General features: G+C 36.6%; 1 protein-coding gene across 1 annotated transcript in view; it reads left to right on the top strand.

Annotated features, from left to right (window-relative positions):
• Window positions 1-16,451, top strand: part of LOC126260454 (dynein axonemal heavy chain 6) — a 1,163,459-nt gene that overhangs the window by 379,585 nt on the left and 767,423 nt on the right. The window contains exon 58 of the mRNA XM_049957783.1: window positions 5,381-5,527. Within this exon, the coding sequence (XP_049813740.1) occupies window positions 5,381-5,527 (147 nt within the window). The remainder of the gene's footprint in view (window positions 1-5,380; window positions 5,528-16,451) is intronic.

Raw genomic sequence — 16,451 nt, 5'->3', positions numbered from 1 at the left:
TTTAGTGTTCCCTGTACCAGGTCATTCTTATATGCCGCCTGATTATGTATTTCCCAGAATTGAGAGGGCAATTGAAAGTTATGACACTATTATTAAGCCTGAGAAATACATTTAAATCTTTAAGGAATGTGGAACTGTTTTCAGTATGAGTGAGAGCTTTAATATTTTTGACTGGAAGAAGGTATGTGAAAATTACCAAAATAAGCCTGGAAATTGGCACTTTAAATTTTCAACTGCTAAAAGATTTATTATACCACTAGGCATTGAGCCATCCTGTGAAGTACGTGTTGCAAGTGAACCTTAGTGTAACACCAATCTCGGAAAGGTGAAAAAAGTACTCAAACCTTGATTTAAAGTTCAAAACTTCGAACTACCGTTAGTACTACCTGGAGTAACAGTAAAAGAGCTGAAAGTGAAAGATAGCAACAAGCTTCTGACTCTTCACTTTGGGGAAAACTGGGCTCAAAATGAAGATGTGGCCTTCTACAAAAATATTATATTCCACCCAGTACAGAATAGACCTGAAGAAGAATCTGAAGATGAAAACGCCAGTGGACACATGAACAATGAAAATGGCTTTTAATAACTTCACAGCAGTTAATAGTACAAATCCAGATTTAAATAAGTAAATGAATAACCTTAAGGCACTTTTAAAATGTTTTCTGTGATGTGTGTAGGTTTAATGTAATTTTATTTTTTAATAATTTTCTGGTAAATGTATGTTTCTGTCTATTTCCCTAACTTAAGCAGAAATTATTTCAGTTGTTTTAAAAATACATGCAGATATTGTTTGCACAAAAATTAAGTTGTATGCATTTACTAAACAAACACTTTTTATAATTTTTCACCTATTTCCTTTTTCAAACTGTCTCTTATCCAAAGTTTTTATTTCCAAAATGTCTCTTCTCCATATTTTGGTTCCAAAATGTCCCTTATCTAACAGCTTTTTATTTGTAACAACATTTTGAAATAAGTTATTTTTATGATTTTTTTAATAACAAAATAGATAACTAAGAAACATGCAGAAAAAATTATGTTTTTTACTAATTACCGAAATTTATGCCGATTGGATAAAGGATGTTTTGGAACTCAGCAAGTCATATGTATTGTGACAGCGCAGTCAAAATCCCTATCTCCTACATCAGGTGTTGGTATGACTGTTTGTTGAACAGGACTGAATATAGTTTGTTTCTTAAAAATTTAAGGAGAGTAAATTTTATGAGAACCACTTTATAGTTCTTTGGAAAATGCCATTAATCATCTCTTCCCTTGCTTTGTCTCTAATGCTATTAATTATTGCACTAGTATTGTCTGCAAAAAATACCAGTTCTGCTTGTTGCATGTCATGTGGAAGGCCATTCACATATATAAGGAATAGTAGTGGACCTGAAATGGAACCCTCTGGGATTCCCTTTCTAATATCCCCCCCCCCTCCCCCTCCCCCCAGTCATAAAAGTTTTCTACCCTTCCAATACTGTTTGAATTATTCAGCACAATCTTTTGCATCCTGTTTGTTAAGCATGATTCAAACCAGCTATGCATAAAGCCATCAGCTCTGTACAACTTGAGTTTTTTTTAAAAGAATGTAATACGACAACCCCTTTTTGGGATCCTGTAACCTATTCCAGTCTCATCTCCACTCTCCTGAAGAGGGCATATATGTAACATTAGTAATTTACACCAATTTAAACTGTTGCATTGACATTGCCTACATTGTGTCTCACCAGTAGATAGAATGCAGGAGACATGTTTCTGGTCATCTGGATTCGAATACTGGGATACACCACAGATTCTTTATGTAACAACTTTGTAATTTACACTAATTTAAACTGTTGTTTTGACATTGTCTACATCAGGCCTCAGCAGTATATAAAATTAAGGAAACAGATTGGATCAAAAACTAATGTACCATCATAATTTACACACAATACAAACTACAGGCACATCATAGGAATAAAACTGCTGTTGCAATTAAGGAGCAATTAATGATTAAAGTTCCTATACATCAACTCATCAAGAGAGATCTATTTTTATGTTTTTTAAGTCAAAAGTTATTTGTTCTCCTAACAGAAATATGACATGATGATTCTTCAGTCAAAGTCAAACATGCTCATGTTCTGATTGGTGTTAGTTAATAGAAATGTAATTACAACCATATAGAAATGTAAATTCTTACTTGTACAAAATTTAATTAATTGAATCTAGAACTTTCATTCAATAAAACTAATCACTTTGTTCACCAGAAAATGATAGGATAATTTTCCTTTAACTCAGTAAAATAATATATGAAAATTAACAAAATATATTGTTGCAGTGATAAAATATGTAATTCATAGGTTTAATAGAAACAGGTTCTTTCCTGTCTTTGTATGAAATTATTCACTGTTATTCCATGTGATTTTCTATGTAATTTGGGAATATTTATGTAAAAATTTAATTGTTAATATGCAAAATTCAATTTGCAACAGTGACAGTAATTTTTAAAATCATATAAATAGAGGCAGTTTGTACACCGCCATAAGTCAGTCTTGTACCGAATTTTATATCAATAGCATGTAATCAGACTCTGTAAGTTTGCTACCAAGCATCAAGTGTGCAAAATAAAATGTAAGGTGAACAGGAAGCATTGAAACTTACTGAATCCATTGCATAAATCCCATGTGGTGATGCAGTAACATCAAAACTATTATTATTATTACTTTGAGAATATCTGTAATAAGATTTGGTATATTGAGCATTGTTTTTCTTGTGTTAAACGTCAGTTAACATCCCAAACTTCACCACAAAATCATTTTCGCCACATTTTATTTCAAGAGTAACATAATCTGTGTAATCAAACACCTTGGAAAGATCACAAAAAATACCAACTGGTGATATTTTATTATTTAAGACTTGTACTATTTGATGATTGAATACATAAATAGCATTCTTAGTTAAGCAACCCTTTTGGAATGCAAACTTAGATATACTAAGTATACTGAGAGAAGGAAACATAGTAGGTGATTATGGATTGGGGGTAAGAAATGAAAGAGGAAGCCGCCTGGTAGAATTTTGCACAGAGCACAACCTAATCATAGCTAACACTTGGTTCAAGAATCATAAAAGAAGGTTGTATACATGGAAGAAGCCTGGAGATACAGACAGGTTTCAGATAGATTATATAATGGTAAGACAGAGATTTAGGAACCAGGTTTTAAATTGTAAGACATTTCCAGGGGCAGATGTGGACTCTGACCACAATCTATTGGTTATGAACTGTAGATTAAAACTGAAGAAACTGGAAAAAGGTGGGAATTTAAGGAGATGGGACCTGGATAAACTGAAAGAACCAGAGGTTTTACAGAGTTTCAGGGAGAGCATAAGAGAACAATTGACAGGAATGGGGGAAAGAAATACAGTAGAAGAAGAATGGGTAGCTTTGAGGGATGAAGTAGTGAAGGCAGCAGAGGATCAAGTAGGTAAAAAGACGAGGGCTAGTAGAAATCCTTGGGTAACAGAAGAAATATTGAATTTAATTGATTAAAGGAGAAAATATAAAAATGCAGTAAATGAAGCAGGCAAAAAGTAATACAAACATCTCAAAAATGAGATCGACAGGAAGTGTAAAATGGCTAAGGAGACATGGCTAGAGGACAAATGTAAGGATGTAGAGGCTGATCTCACTGGGGTAAGATAGATACTGCCTACAGGAAAATTAAAGAAACCTTTGGAGAAAAGAGAACCACTTGTATGGATATCAAGAGCTCAGATGGAAACCCAGTTCTAAGCAAAGAAGGGAAAGCAGAAAGGTGGAAGGAGTATATAGAGGGTCTATACAAGGGCGATGTACTTGAGGACAATATTATGGAAATGGAAGAGGATGTAGATGAAGATGAAATGGGAGATATGATACTGCGTGAAGAGTTTGACAGAGCACTGAAAGACCTGAGTTGAAACAAGGCCCCAGGAGTAGACAACATTCCCTTAGAACTACTGACAGTCTTGGGAGAGCCAGTCCTGACAAAACTATACCACCTGGTGAGAAAGATGTATGAGACAGGCGAAATACCCTCAGATTTCAAGAAAAATGTAATAATTCCAATCCCAAAGAAAGCAGGTGTTGACAGATGTGACAATTACCGAACTATCAGTTTAATAAGTCACAGCTGCAAAATACTAACACGAATTCTTTGTAGACGAATGGAAAAACTAGTAGAAGCCATCCTTGGGGAAGATCAGTTTGGATTCCGTAAAAATATTGGAACACATGAGGCAATACTGACCCTATGACTTATCTTAGAAGCTAGATTATGGAAAGGCAAACCTACGTTTCTAGCATTTGTAGACTTAGGGAAAGCTTTTGAAAATGTTGACTGGAATACTCTCTTTCAAATTCTGAAGGTGGCAGGAGTAAAATGCAGGGAGCGAACGGCAGTAGCACACATACACACACGCACACACACACACACTCACGCACTACTGAGTGTAGTTTCAGCTCTCTGAGACAGCTGAGACAGCAGACTTGTGTGCAAATTGCATTTGCAGGAGTGTGTGTGTGCGTGTGTATATGTGTGTCTACTGCTGAAAAAGGCCTTAGTGACCAAAAGCAATGTTTGTGTGAATCTTTTTATTTTGCCTATCATGACTCAGCATCTCTGCTATATGGTGAGTAGCAACTTTCCTTCTCTGATATTGTTACATTCCATCCAGGATCTTCCACTGTTTGAAAACACTTTCAGTGCTAAAATTTCATTGCCTCTTTTCTGAACCTCATTGGTTACATGAAACTGACACATTGGCAACCTATGAGCAGTAGAGAAACATCATCATGCTGGCCCTGATCTAGTTCTTTGCCTCAGTTTGGTGATGGAAAGACATTTTTAGTAAAAAGTGAAAACTTTAAGAGTGAGACCTAGGTGTAAAAACAGTAAGCAGATTCAAATAAATGTAGGTTGTAGTAATTACTCAGAGATGAAGAGGCTTGAGCAGGATAGAATAGTGTAAAGAGCTGTATTTGACAAGCCTTTGGACTGAAGATCACCACCACAACTGCAGAAATACTCCCAACCCTTTGTAATGCAAACCCTTTATTGTTGAGGTATCCTACCTTGAATGAATGTTGATATACACAAAAGAAATGTCAACAAAATATGTCTCTGTGGAATCTGGGAGACAATGTATTCACAAAATTACAGAAGATAATTTTGAAAGTGAATTTTGAAATTTTTTTTTCCTGTCATGATACATTTTATAAAATGCATTTGTGAAACATCATATGAAATACTTAACTTAGCCTAGACTGTCCACTACATATTAACTATCGTCACATCTGTACATGGTGACTTATAATGATTCATGTGTTGCATCTTTATAATTTAACTATTAAATGCTTTATTTCCAGGGTTTATATGCAAGAGGAAATGTTGAAGATTGGTTAGGGAAAGTTGAAGAATACATGTTCCTCACTCTTAGAAAGCGGATGAAATTTGCTATTGGTGACCACCACAATAGTGAAAGAGAAGTTTGGGTGGTTTCCCATCCAGCACAGGTAAGAGCAATGATGCAATACATTACATGTCTCAGTAAGGTACTCAAATTCTGCTAGACATTATTAATCAAAATCTATGTGGACATGTTTATTGATCTGAAAGAGACAAGCATGCACAAAACTCCATGATCTTTGAGTCAACAGGACAAGTATATAATATGGTTTTCAAATGGAATTTGGTGACAATCCTGTTGTGCTAATACGTGATGGGCACCATATCACATTTTTGTGATAGACAAAGCATAAGAAAACCATGTCTGCATCATCTGTTTATCACCCCATTCCAGTTGTAAAGTGCATCCTCTTGTGTGGAATTCATGGAACCATTAAAAATGCATTATCCCCAAGAAATAGAAATCTGGTGGTCAAATAACCCAGGACAAGTAATAACCTCATTTTTGATTATGAGATAGTTTGGAGCACCCTACTTGAGACAGTAACAATGGAATATGCTATAAACAGCCTTCGGAAAATGAAACTCTTCCCACATAACAGGTGTGTACTTAGAGGCAACGACTTTGCAGTTCACCAGGAGTTGGGCAAACTAGATGCAAACAATGGAGTAAATGTGAGCCCATATGGTGTCTGGCTAGCTCTGAGATGTAACAGTCTATTGAACCCATTTAAAACACGTATTTTTCAATCCAGTTTGAAATAAACGGGAATCACTCGTGTAAACAAAAGGTGGATCTGTGCTTGAAGAATTATTACAATGAAACCGGTTTCTAAATTATAATTGTATTGAAGTGTATAGGTCCGGTCATTGGTAGGAACATTTTCCGAGCCATGTAACTTTTGCATTTTATAAAAATAGTAAAAGTATTGTTAATATTTCATATTTTGAGTATTTGCGCACTCCTAAAATGTTAAATGCTTGAAAATGCATATATGTATTTGCTCTATAAGAGCCAGTGCAACTGTTGAAATATTTCATTAATTTTGAGGCAACAATTTTAATTGTAATTTTATTAAAAAACTGCTTATAACAATACCCAGTATTGTTTGGAATTATATATAAAGGAGCAGCCATGTTGGCATTTTACATCAGTGTCTTAAGAGATGTGTGTCCGTGTCGTAAGCATCTCAGTATTTTTGAGTTTTGTCAATGTAACATAATAATTATGATGTGATATAGAATAAAGGTTCTGAAACATAATGTGGGTATTGGTCATCCTTGGTGTAAAAACCAAGTTACAGTGGACATGAAGGAACACAGTGCTTGTGGCAGCAGCAGATAAAAAGCAGTACACCCTACAAAATTATAAGAATTTTAATAATAATTTCACAGCTCCAAAATTCGCAAACCACATCAAGAGACACCAGCTTGAGTGAAATCGGCATGTTCTGAATCTGCTAAGTAACTAACATCATCTCCAAACAGGGAACATTTGGAATATTTCAAAGAGAAGAAAACTGTATTGGAATCAAAGGAGACAGAATCAAAAGTTTTGTCCTTGAAAAAGAAAGATTGTAAAACACAGGAAGCATAATCTTCCAGTCATTAAGGGTCTCCTACAAGTGTAATTGAGGAAAATGCTACAGATTTGCAGTCTGCAGAAGAATACACTGGATGCATGTTCTACAGTGATTGCTTCTCTGAAGACTCAACATAGAGAAATGGGCACTATGGAAGGAAAACTACTCTTGGGTTCCTGAAGAATGTTTACTTGAAAGGGAGATTTTGTAAGCCTTGGCTGTAGTTACTTGTGCACAATAAATACAGAAAATTTTGTAGAGGCAATAAGGAAGAGAATATAGTTATTTCAGAGTTTACTTGTTCTTATATTGGTAAATATTAAGTGATTTCTCTGGCTGCCTTATATTAGGACCATTTCATATCAATTCAGATTGACTTATTTCTTAATTTACATGTGTTAATTGTTAAGTAACATGAATCCAATCTATAAAATTTCAAGCACAATGATTTCAAATAGGTCTCCAGTTAATAAACATAAGGCTGTATCAAATGTTTAGTGTAAAGTGTATTAATGTGAGATGATGTGAAAGTTTCATGTCAGGGATAAGGCCAGTATGAAGTCCACTGCCCATTGGCATTAATTATATGACTCATATGGTGAGGTCAGCCTCTGGTAATATTTCTCATCAACCAGAGCCTCTCCCACATATCCAACACTCGTCCCATAGTTGATTGGATGAGAATGGGGCTGGTGTTGGCCAACATAATTTCATGTGATGCTTCATTTTGGCCCATAAATTGTCGATGGGATTCGAGTCTAGCATTCAAACACACCAGCTGATCAGGTTGACATCAGCCTGTTGCGAAACGATTCAATTCATGTAAACTAGTGAGTGGTCCTCCTATAAGTGGATCACTCCATTGGGATAGTGGACCCTCACACTTGGCACCATAGTATCTTTCATGATGTGCACATAGTGATCAACAGCGAGATAACCATACTTTCAATGAAGTGTCCCTGCTCCATCTGATGGCAAGCACTCCCAGCATGAGACTGTGATGTGGCCAACTTGGGAGTGTTGTGCCACAGACTGTGCTGCCAGTGTTCTGTAAACCATCACCAGTCTCTCATTCACTGAGCTAAATATTGACTCATATGAAAAGATGATGTGACAGTCATGGTCTACATTCAGCTCAGTAAAGACAAGCCAACAATGTTTGTGATCATGAGATAGGGTCTCTTTATTACTAGCACCATGGACTATAACATCAGCGACCCATTAGTTGTTGTGAATGGTTTGCAGGCTTCCAGCAAATGGGTTCCATTCAGGAGTTTGTGTACAAAACAGGTGTCACTTAGCACAGTGTCCTGCTGAGGCATTACCATCTTTCCTAAGCCTCACCCTTGATGCCAACTTGTTATCCCTGTCTTAGGTCACCACTTTATCCATTTCTGGGCATAGAGAATGTGAATGCTGTATGTGGGTGCTGCTTCATGTGCAATGAAACCATCTTACTGAATGGGTGCCAGGGCACTCTCTTGTGCCCAGCATATGCTGAGACATCTTGTCAGTAAATGACTGTTTGTCATATACCCATCTGTTGCACAGTGAGTTATGTTCAGCACATGTCTGTTATATTTTTATCATGCTTGCATATCATCAACAAACAACACAGTGCAAGAAATGGTATGGTATGAAAACCCTAATTACTTCAGTGAGATTCCACAGCCTCAAACTGCCCTGTTGCTACCACATAACTATATAGATTTGCTGTTATTTGTTTATTCATGGCAAAAGCAACTTAGTGTTTCAAACAGATAAAAGTAAGTGCAGAGGTTGCCTAGAAAGTAATGCATCACTTATTTTTTTCTCATCCAAAAACAATGCTACTATTGCAAAATGTTGTGTATGTATTATTTGAAGTCTCCTGAGTGAGTACATCAACTTTTCATTACCTCCAATAGATAGCGTAGCTGCAAGACAGTTTTGAAACAGCATCTTTAGGTGACGTACATTCCAAGCAATGTGCCATCATTGAATTTCTCACTGCAGAGAAAGAAGCTGTAGGGAATATGCACAAATGCTTGTGCAAAGTCTATGGAGCATCTGCTGTTGACAGAAGTACAGTTAGTCACTGGGCACAAAGGGTGAGGTCATCAGAAGGTGGTTCGGTGGAGCTCCATGATTTGCAGCACTCAGGCAAACCATCCATGGCTGTCACACCAGACAAGTTGCAGCAAGCTGATGTTGTCATTTGTGAGGACAGACACTTTACAACTTGGCAGTTGGTGCTTCATTTCTCAATCAGCAAAGAAAATGTGGATGCACTTATCTGCACTTTTTGATATTCATAAGTGTGTACAAATTGGTCCCACGGTGTCTAACAGTGGATCTCACATTGCACAGAATAACATTTGTTTTGATTTTTTGCAACATTTTGAAGCTGAGGGCAAGGCCTTCTTGTCTGTCCCAGATTGTGACAGGTGGTGAAACCGAGGTTCATCATTTTGAGCCTGAATAAACATGACAGTCAATGGAATGACACCATTCCCACTCCTCTTAGAAGAAAAAATTGAAAGGACCTGCTTTTGCAGGTAAGGTCATAATCACCATGTTCTGGGACTGTTAAGGTGTGTTTTTCATTTATGTGATGCCAAGAGGCAGTACCATTAATTAAGAATCATATGTCAGCTCATTAACAAAACTCAAGACATGCTTCCAGTGACTTCAGCATCACAGCAACCCAGGAGAAGTTTTGGTGCAACTTGACAACGTTCGACCCCTCGCAATTCTGAGGACTGCTGAACACATCCAAAAACAGGGTTGGACAGTGTTACCCCATCCACCCTACAGCCCTGACCAAGCCCCCTCAGACTTTCACTTGTTTGGGCCATTAAAGGATGCCATTCATGGAATACATTTTGAGGACCATGAGCAGGTGATTCGCACAGCGGAGCACAGGCTCTACTACCAGGACAGGGGTTGGTACTGACAGGCCATACATGCCCATGTTTTGCGCTGGAGAAAGGCCATAGAACAGCTTAAAGATTGTGTGGAAAAGTAGGATGTGTAGATAAAACACCGTTCTTTTGTCTGTGTAATTCTCAATATGTTCAAGTAAGAATTGTTGAAGAAAGAAAGTGTGGACTAACCATAATATTATAATGCATATACAAAACAATATGTGGTAATTATATACAATCATAGAAAATAAAAATAAAAAAGTCTGTAAGTAAAATTGTTACAATAATAAGGGAACAAATACACTGCTAAAAGCATGTTACATGGTACAGACACCATTGCCATTGTTTGCTGCATTACCACTGGTATGAGCTTCACACGTTGTAAGGTACCCAAGCTTATCAAGACATGAAAAATTTTGTTTCATTGACTGTACATACTGTTATTCAGTTTTATCCCAGGGTGCAGTGTTGTAATTTCTTGCTTTTAAAGTTATGCCTATACGTAAAACAATTTTTGTTTTCCCATACTTATACTGGATAACTTGCATAAAGGGCTTGGGGTATCCAGTATATTTCATTATGCTCCATAAGTGCTCTCAATCTTCCATAGGAACTTTAATGTAATCAGTGAAGGTGATGTAGGTTTTAAATTCTCTTCTCTTTTCCAATATCTGTGTTGTTATAAATGTAATATCTAAGCAATATCTCTATTTTCTGGAGCTACATTGTTCTTCCAGTAAAAGAGAGTGCATTGTTAATCTAAGCCCATTGTTTCTAGTACTATTTTAAGATACATTTTATACCCAACTTGTAGCAGACTTATTCCACAGTAGTTATTACAAGATCTTCTATCACTTTCCTTGAAAACTGAGATTAGTTTATCTTTTCTCCTTCCTTTGTAAATTATTATCCTTTCTCAACAGAGGTTAATTAAATGTAAGTGCCTGAATTTAAAAATCATCTACCATATTTGAGCAGCTCCAAATTCATGTTATCTAACCATGGGATTTTCCTATTTTTCAAAGATTCCAATATTATACTGATTTCCTGTGTAGCTGTTGGGTTAATTTCTGCAGCACTGTCTTCAGTACTTCGGCCTTTGTTTTATCTATTTTATACATAAGAAAAATCAATTAAATATAAATACTCTTTTTTCATCACCTGTTCTTTTATCACCATGAAAAGCAATTTTCTCATAAATGTACTGGAAACTCACGAATATAAGTAGTATAACTGAGATACACATGACATGTCAAAAAACTTACATGAATCTTCATATACAGCCAGCAGTATAAGTTTATTACATTACTCTACAAACATACCTGTATTATTATCTAAATATTCTGTGCATAAGTGATAATATTTTTTTACAACAGTGGAATGTAATTTTCTTTTCAACAAATCTAGTTTGATACTGTCAAAAGTTTTCACAGTATGGAACTGGAAAAGTCAGTATCTGTTTATTATAAACACTGGAGTCAAGAATTTTCACTGAGTTTGGATAATTTGATAGGTAGTACAAAGACCCTCTAATGAGTTGTTATCTGGACATTTTTCAGTTTACTGCCTATATCTTCCAATAACTTCTTGTAGACATTTACTGAACCCTAGACAGGGTTGAATAATCTATGTTGAAATTATTGTTACTGTTGTGACTGTAAACTGCACAGTTCATCCTATATTCCTTCTTTTTATTAACCTTAAATAAAACTACGGAGTTTACATATAGGAATGTAAGTGTAAGAATATATAGGGCCCTTAAGATACATCTGAAAGATATTCGATTGTCGACTTTCAAGGTATTCTTATTATGTGCTTCAGTTGAACAAATACTTGTTTCATTTTAGTTGCATTGCCCCAGAAGAGTATGCCATGAAACAGCACTGGGTGAAAGTATGCTAGGAATCCCATCTACAGTGGAAGAATTTTCTGAGAGCAAATGCGCCAGAATTGAGCTTTTGAGTTATCTTACTCCTGTACTGGAGCCACCCCAGTTTATTATTCATCTGTATGCCTAATAACTTCATCCACTGAGTCTGATTCAGTGTGTGCTCATTGAGCCCTAATTCCAGTACCTGTAAATTATTTTGATATATATGAAACTGCTTAATATGGATCTTTAACAATATTATGCCTAATAACTTCATCCACTGAGTCTGATTCAGTGTGTGCTCATTGAGCCCTAATTCCAGTACCTGTAAATTATTTTGATATATATGAAACTGCTTAATATGGATCTTTAACAATATTATGGAAAGGAAAGTTCTGCTTATCGTATAGCAGAGATGCTGAGTCGCAGATAGGCACAATAAAAACACTGTCACAAATACAGCTTTCAGCCGGTAAGGGCTTTGTCAAAAATAGATGAGAGACACACACACGCACACACTCAAACCACACACACACACTTATGAGAGCCTTTCTGTTGTGCCTATCTGCGATTTAGCGTTTCTGCTGTATGGTGAGTAGCAACTTACCTTTTCATAATATTGTAATATGGGTCTTTGTAAGATTATGGGTTGGATTGTTTTTCTGTTGTTAAGATATGACTCCATCATTGAAAGTGCAATGCTTTAATGACCTTTTAGTTTACATATTAGAATTCTGTGCAATAGTAGACCACTGGAGATCACAGAAAATGCCAATAAATTAATGTTTCATTTTTAGTTTTAACATATCTATTTTATCATAAGATTGCATTTGAAAATTCCTCAGGTGCTATGTTTCATTGAACAAAGCTTTTTAATTGAATGCCTTGAATGTCAGAATAGAAAGGAATGCAGACTATCACAGAATTATCGGGAATGGCAATCGGTGCGATAGTTGAACGTCTGTGTTGTTTTTGTGTGAGATGTTATAACACAGCCATTACAAGGAATAATGCTGGTCACTTTTGGTGTTGAAGTAATTGTCACTTTTTCTGCACAGTACTGCAAAAAAATCAGCTTATCTTAAATGCAGATTTGCTTGTTTATTTGTTTAAAATATGCTCCATAACGATATTTGTAATGTGTGTGTGCATGTGTGTGTGTGTGTGTGTGTGTGTGTGTGTGTGTGTGTGTGTGTGTGTGTGTGTGTGTGTTTGTTTGTGGAGTATAGAGTAATATTTGTGTTATATGATGATTATCATAGAAAGGAGAGGGTGGCACATAGCTTACTCCTCGCGAATAGCATGAAGGGGGCTGCCAAGCTTAATGTCCCTATCCAATGGGTGTATCACCATCAACAGTATCACATGCCATCACTTCATGAAACAATCTGGAGAGGTTTGGTATTTAAAACAGGTCGGTGGCGTGTAGTCTGGTGATCAGAAACTTTACGTTAGCACCTCCCCTCCCCTCTGCTGGTCTAATACTGGCAGTGAAAATCTTTTTCACCACTCAGATTCGAACTGGCTTACCCCCCAGGTTGAGCACCAATGCACAAGCATGTGTTTGTGACCTCAGCCACAGAGGCATGTGAGGTAGCGGTTTTGTGAGTTGTGCTTAGTAGAAGTAATAATAGAGATAGACCAGAAGACTGCATTACAGTCAAGCCTTCCCAAAAAGTGAAGAAATCCAACAGACATTCCAATTCTGATAGCTACAGTTTATCTATCCCCAACAGCCCAATGCTTTGGACTGTGGACAAAAGCATTCATACAGTCCAAGAAGTTCAGAAGCATTCTGACAGTGTGGGAGATAGGTGCAAGCTAAGTTTACTTTTAAGAAGACCAAGAATGAGGGGAATCTCAGAATCATTACAGACCCCTTTGGAAAGCGATTTGAATAAATACTGAGCTGTGTTGTCATTTACTTTTATTATTGTGGATTAGAAATTTGTCACCAGTCTATGATGACTGTCAACATAGAGCTACTGCTTTTGAGTGAGTGCATTTTTGTGAACCAATCTGTGAGGTATATATCAGCATGCAGGTAGATGGTTTATTGAGATGAGAAGGATTTAGGAATAGATATGTAGGTGCTACAGGAAAAAGCAGAGCTTTGCTGGTCAAGGGCCTAGATCACATAGATTATATCAATTAGTCTGAACGATACAATGAGATTAAGGTGTTGAATTGATAGGAATTATTCCCCTTGGTGAGACATGATTATTTTGTGTAGAAAAGTTTCACTGATCTGCTTGCCCCTCATGTAACCCCCTACCCAGTACCCCACACCCAGTTACCAGTCTCCAAGGTATGGCAGAACATGTTGTTCATCCAGAAAAGCATGCTCCACCTCTTCCTCCCAATCAGATGAAACATGATCATGTAAAAACATTGTTTCGATAGATAGTGTCTACAAAACTTTCCACTGTGGATGTGCTCATTTGATGGATGTAAACTTCTGTACAAGACCCATGAGTACAGAATGTCACCAGGCTACAATGGCAATTGAGTGTCTCCACCTGCTGTGAAGCACCTCACTTATGCTTTGGTGTCATGGCTTGGTGTTGTTTTTGAAGGCAGAGATCAAGAGACACAGCCAACAATGACAATGTCCCAGAAAAACAGTTGATAGACAGAGAGGACATCACACAGCATGAGTTGGTGACAGCTTGAGTTGGTGGCTGTGCATAACAATCCAGTGTATCAAGATAATCCAAGAAAATAATTGGGGTAAAAAGTATCCAGGATAGCATCAGGGTGACAGATCGGAAGGTAACATGTTGTCTGCTCTAAGTCCAGCCACAGAACAGCAAAGTTATATTTCACTGGGCAACAACTTGTCAAACAATTACTAAAGCCTTAAGAGAGAGTTCTTTAACATAGATAGAGCATTATCTCACTTGAGAGTTAGTGAATTTTTGTTTATTTATTCCAATTTAGCATTAGCCTTATTGTGATAGCTTTACAAGTATATATTTCATTGTTTTCAATGTGTAGGTAAGCTTCTCTAGAATGCTGTTCACAGTAGTCTTTTTCCTCCTAGTATTCTGTCTGAATATCCCTATTATTATTAAAGGTAAGTGAATTATTGACAGTAAATGTTATCTGATGAGCAGTAAATGTAAGAATTTACTATAAAAAATTCTTATACTCCCTTATGCTGTAGAAATACACTGAAAAACATTTACCATTGGTACATGGACTGAAATATTTTTTCATCTTAGAGGAAGATCTTGCTGAACAAGTACATGGAGGGGGGGGGGGGAGTGGGAGACTGTATTTTCAAATTTATCAGTGTTAATTACAGAGAGTAAATCAATTTCTTGCAAAAGTTTACCCTTGGAGATAAATACCATATATTGAAAGTCCACATGTAGTATAATTAGCAAACATGACAATTTTTAACAATAGCTAAATATGTATTGAACTGGATATACATACTAGTCTCCTCCTCATACTTCTCTCTGTCCATCTCCTCTCCTCCTCCCCCCTCTCTATGCCCATCACCTTCTCCCCCCCCCCCCCCAGTTCTGTTCATGTCCTCCTGCCCTCCAATTCCTCCTCCCCCATCCTCCCCTGCCTTTCCATTTGCTTCTCTTCCTCCCTCTCTTTGAGCTTGACCATTGTTTATTGCTATTCGAAACAGAACCTAGATTGAGAACTGAATTTGCTTAAAATGAATGGGTAAATTGCTTGGGATAATAATTTGGTATTCAGCTGATGAGGGAGACCTCTTGAACTACTGTAACTGTGATGTTAATAGCTTCAGTGACAGTACTTTGCATATTTTTAACCTGTGAATGGATGGGATTGTGGTTAAATGCTCTGCTATCATAGTTCAAACTGACTACCAGAAAGAAAACTAAACCACACATTTTAACAGCACAGCACAGCATTTCCTTCCTTGCATTTGGTTTTAGCAGAAAATCTAAACATGTTGCTTAAAAAATGTGCATCCCATGTCTGTCTAATGTTTATTAGAGTATCATGTAAAAAGTTGAAGTAAATCAACAAGAACTTATCAATGCTTTTAGGAAAATACATTATATAGCCTGTGTCTGTCTAAATGTTCATTAGAGAATTGCATAAAAATTCTAAATAAATCTGTCAAGAATGTCTTAAGATTTTGCGAACAATGTTCCCCTATTACAACAATATTTCCATTGTTTCCCTATTAAATAGATAACCTATGTCCGTCCAAATGTTCATTCCCCCCCCCTGTAATCTACATCTTTTTGAATCTGTTTACCACATTTATCTCTTGGTCTCCCCCCCACACACGCACTTATCTCAAGTAATAGTTGATGTCTCAAAATGTGACCTATCAACTGTTCCCATCTTTCTGTCAAGTTTTACCACAAAATTTTTTCTCCAGAATTCTGTTCAGTACCTCCTCAATTAGTTACATGATCTACCCATGTAATCTTCAGCATTCTAGCACCACATTTCAAATGCTTCTATTCTCTTCTTGTCTGAACTGTACATCATCCGTATTTCCCTTCCACAGAAGACTACACTTCAGGTAAAGACCTTCAGAAAAGATTTCCTAACACTTAAATCTTTATTCAACAATGTAGGAAAAGATAGATTGCTACTTATTGTAAATATGAAACATTTTATTGGAGACAGGCACAATTAAAAGACACTTACACATAAGATTTTGAACACAGCC

Source organism: Schistocerca nitens, chromosome 5 (assembly GCF_023898315.1).
Source record: "Schistocerca nitens isolate TAMUIC-IGC-003100 chromosome 5, iqSchNite1.1, whole genome shotgun sequence".
NCBI lineage: Eukaryota > Metazoa > Arthropoda > Insecta > Orthoptera > Acrididae > Schistocerca > Schistocerca nitens.
Note: the sequence above shows the minus strand (reverse complement) of the source record. Positions and strands in the feature narration are given on the sequence as shown.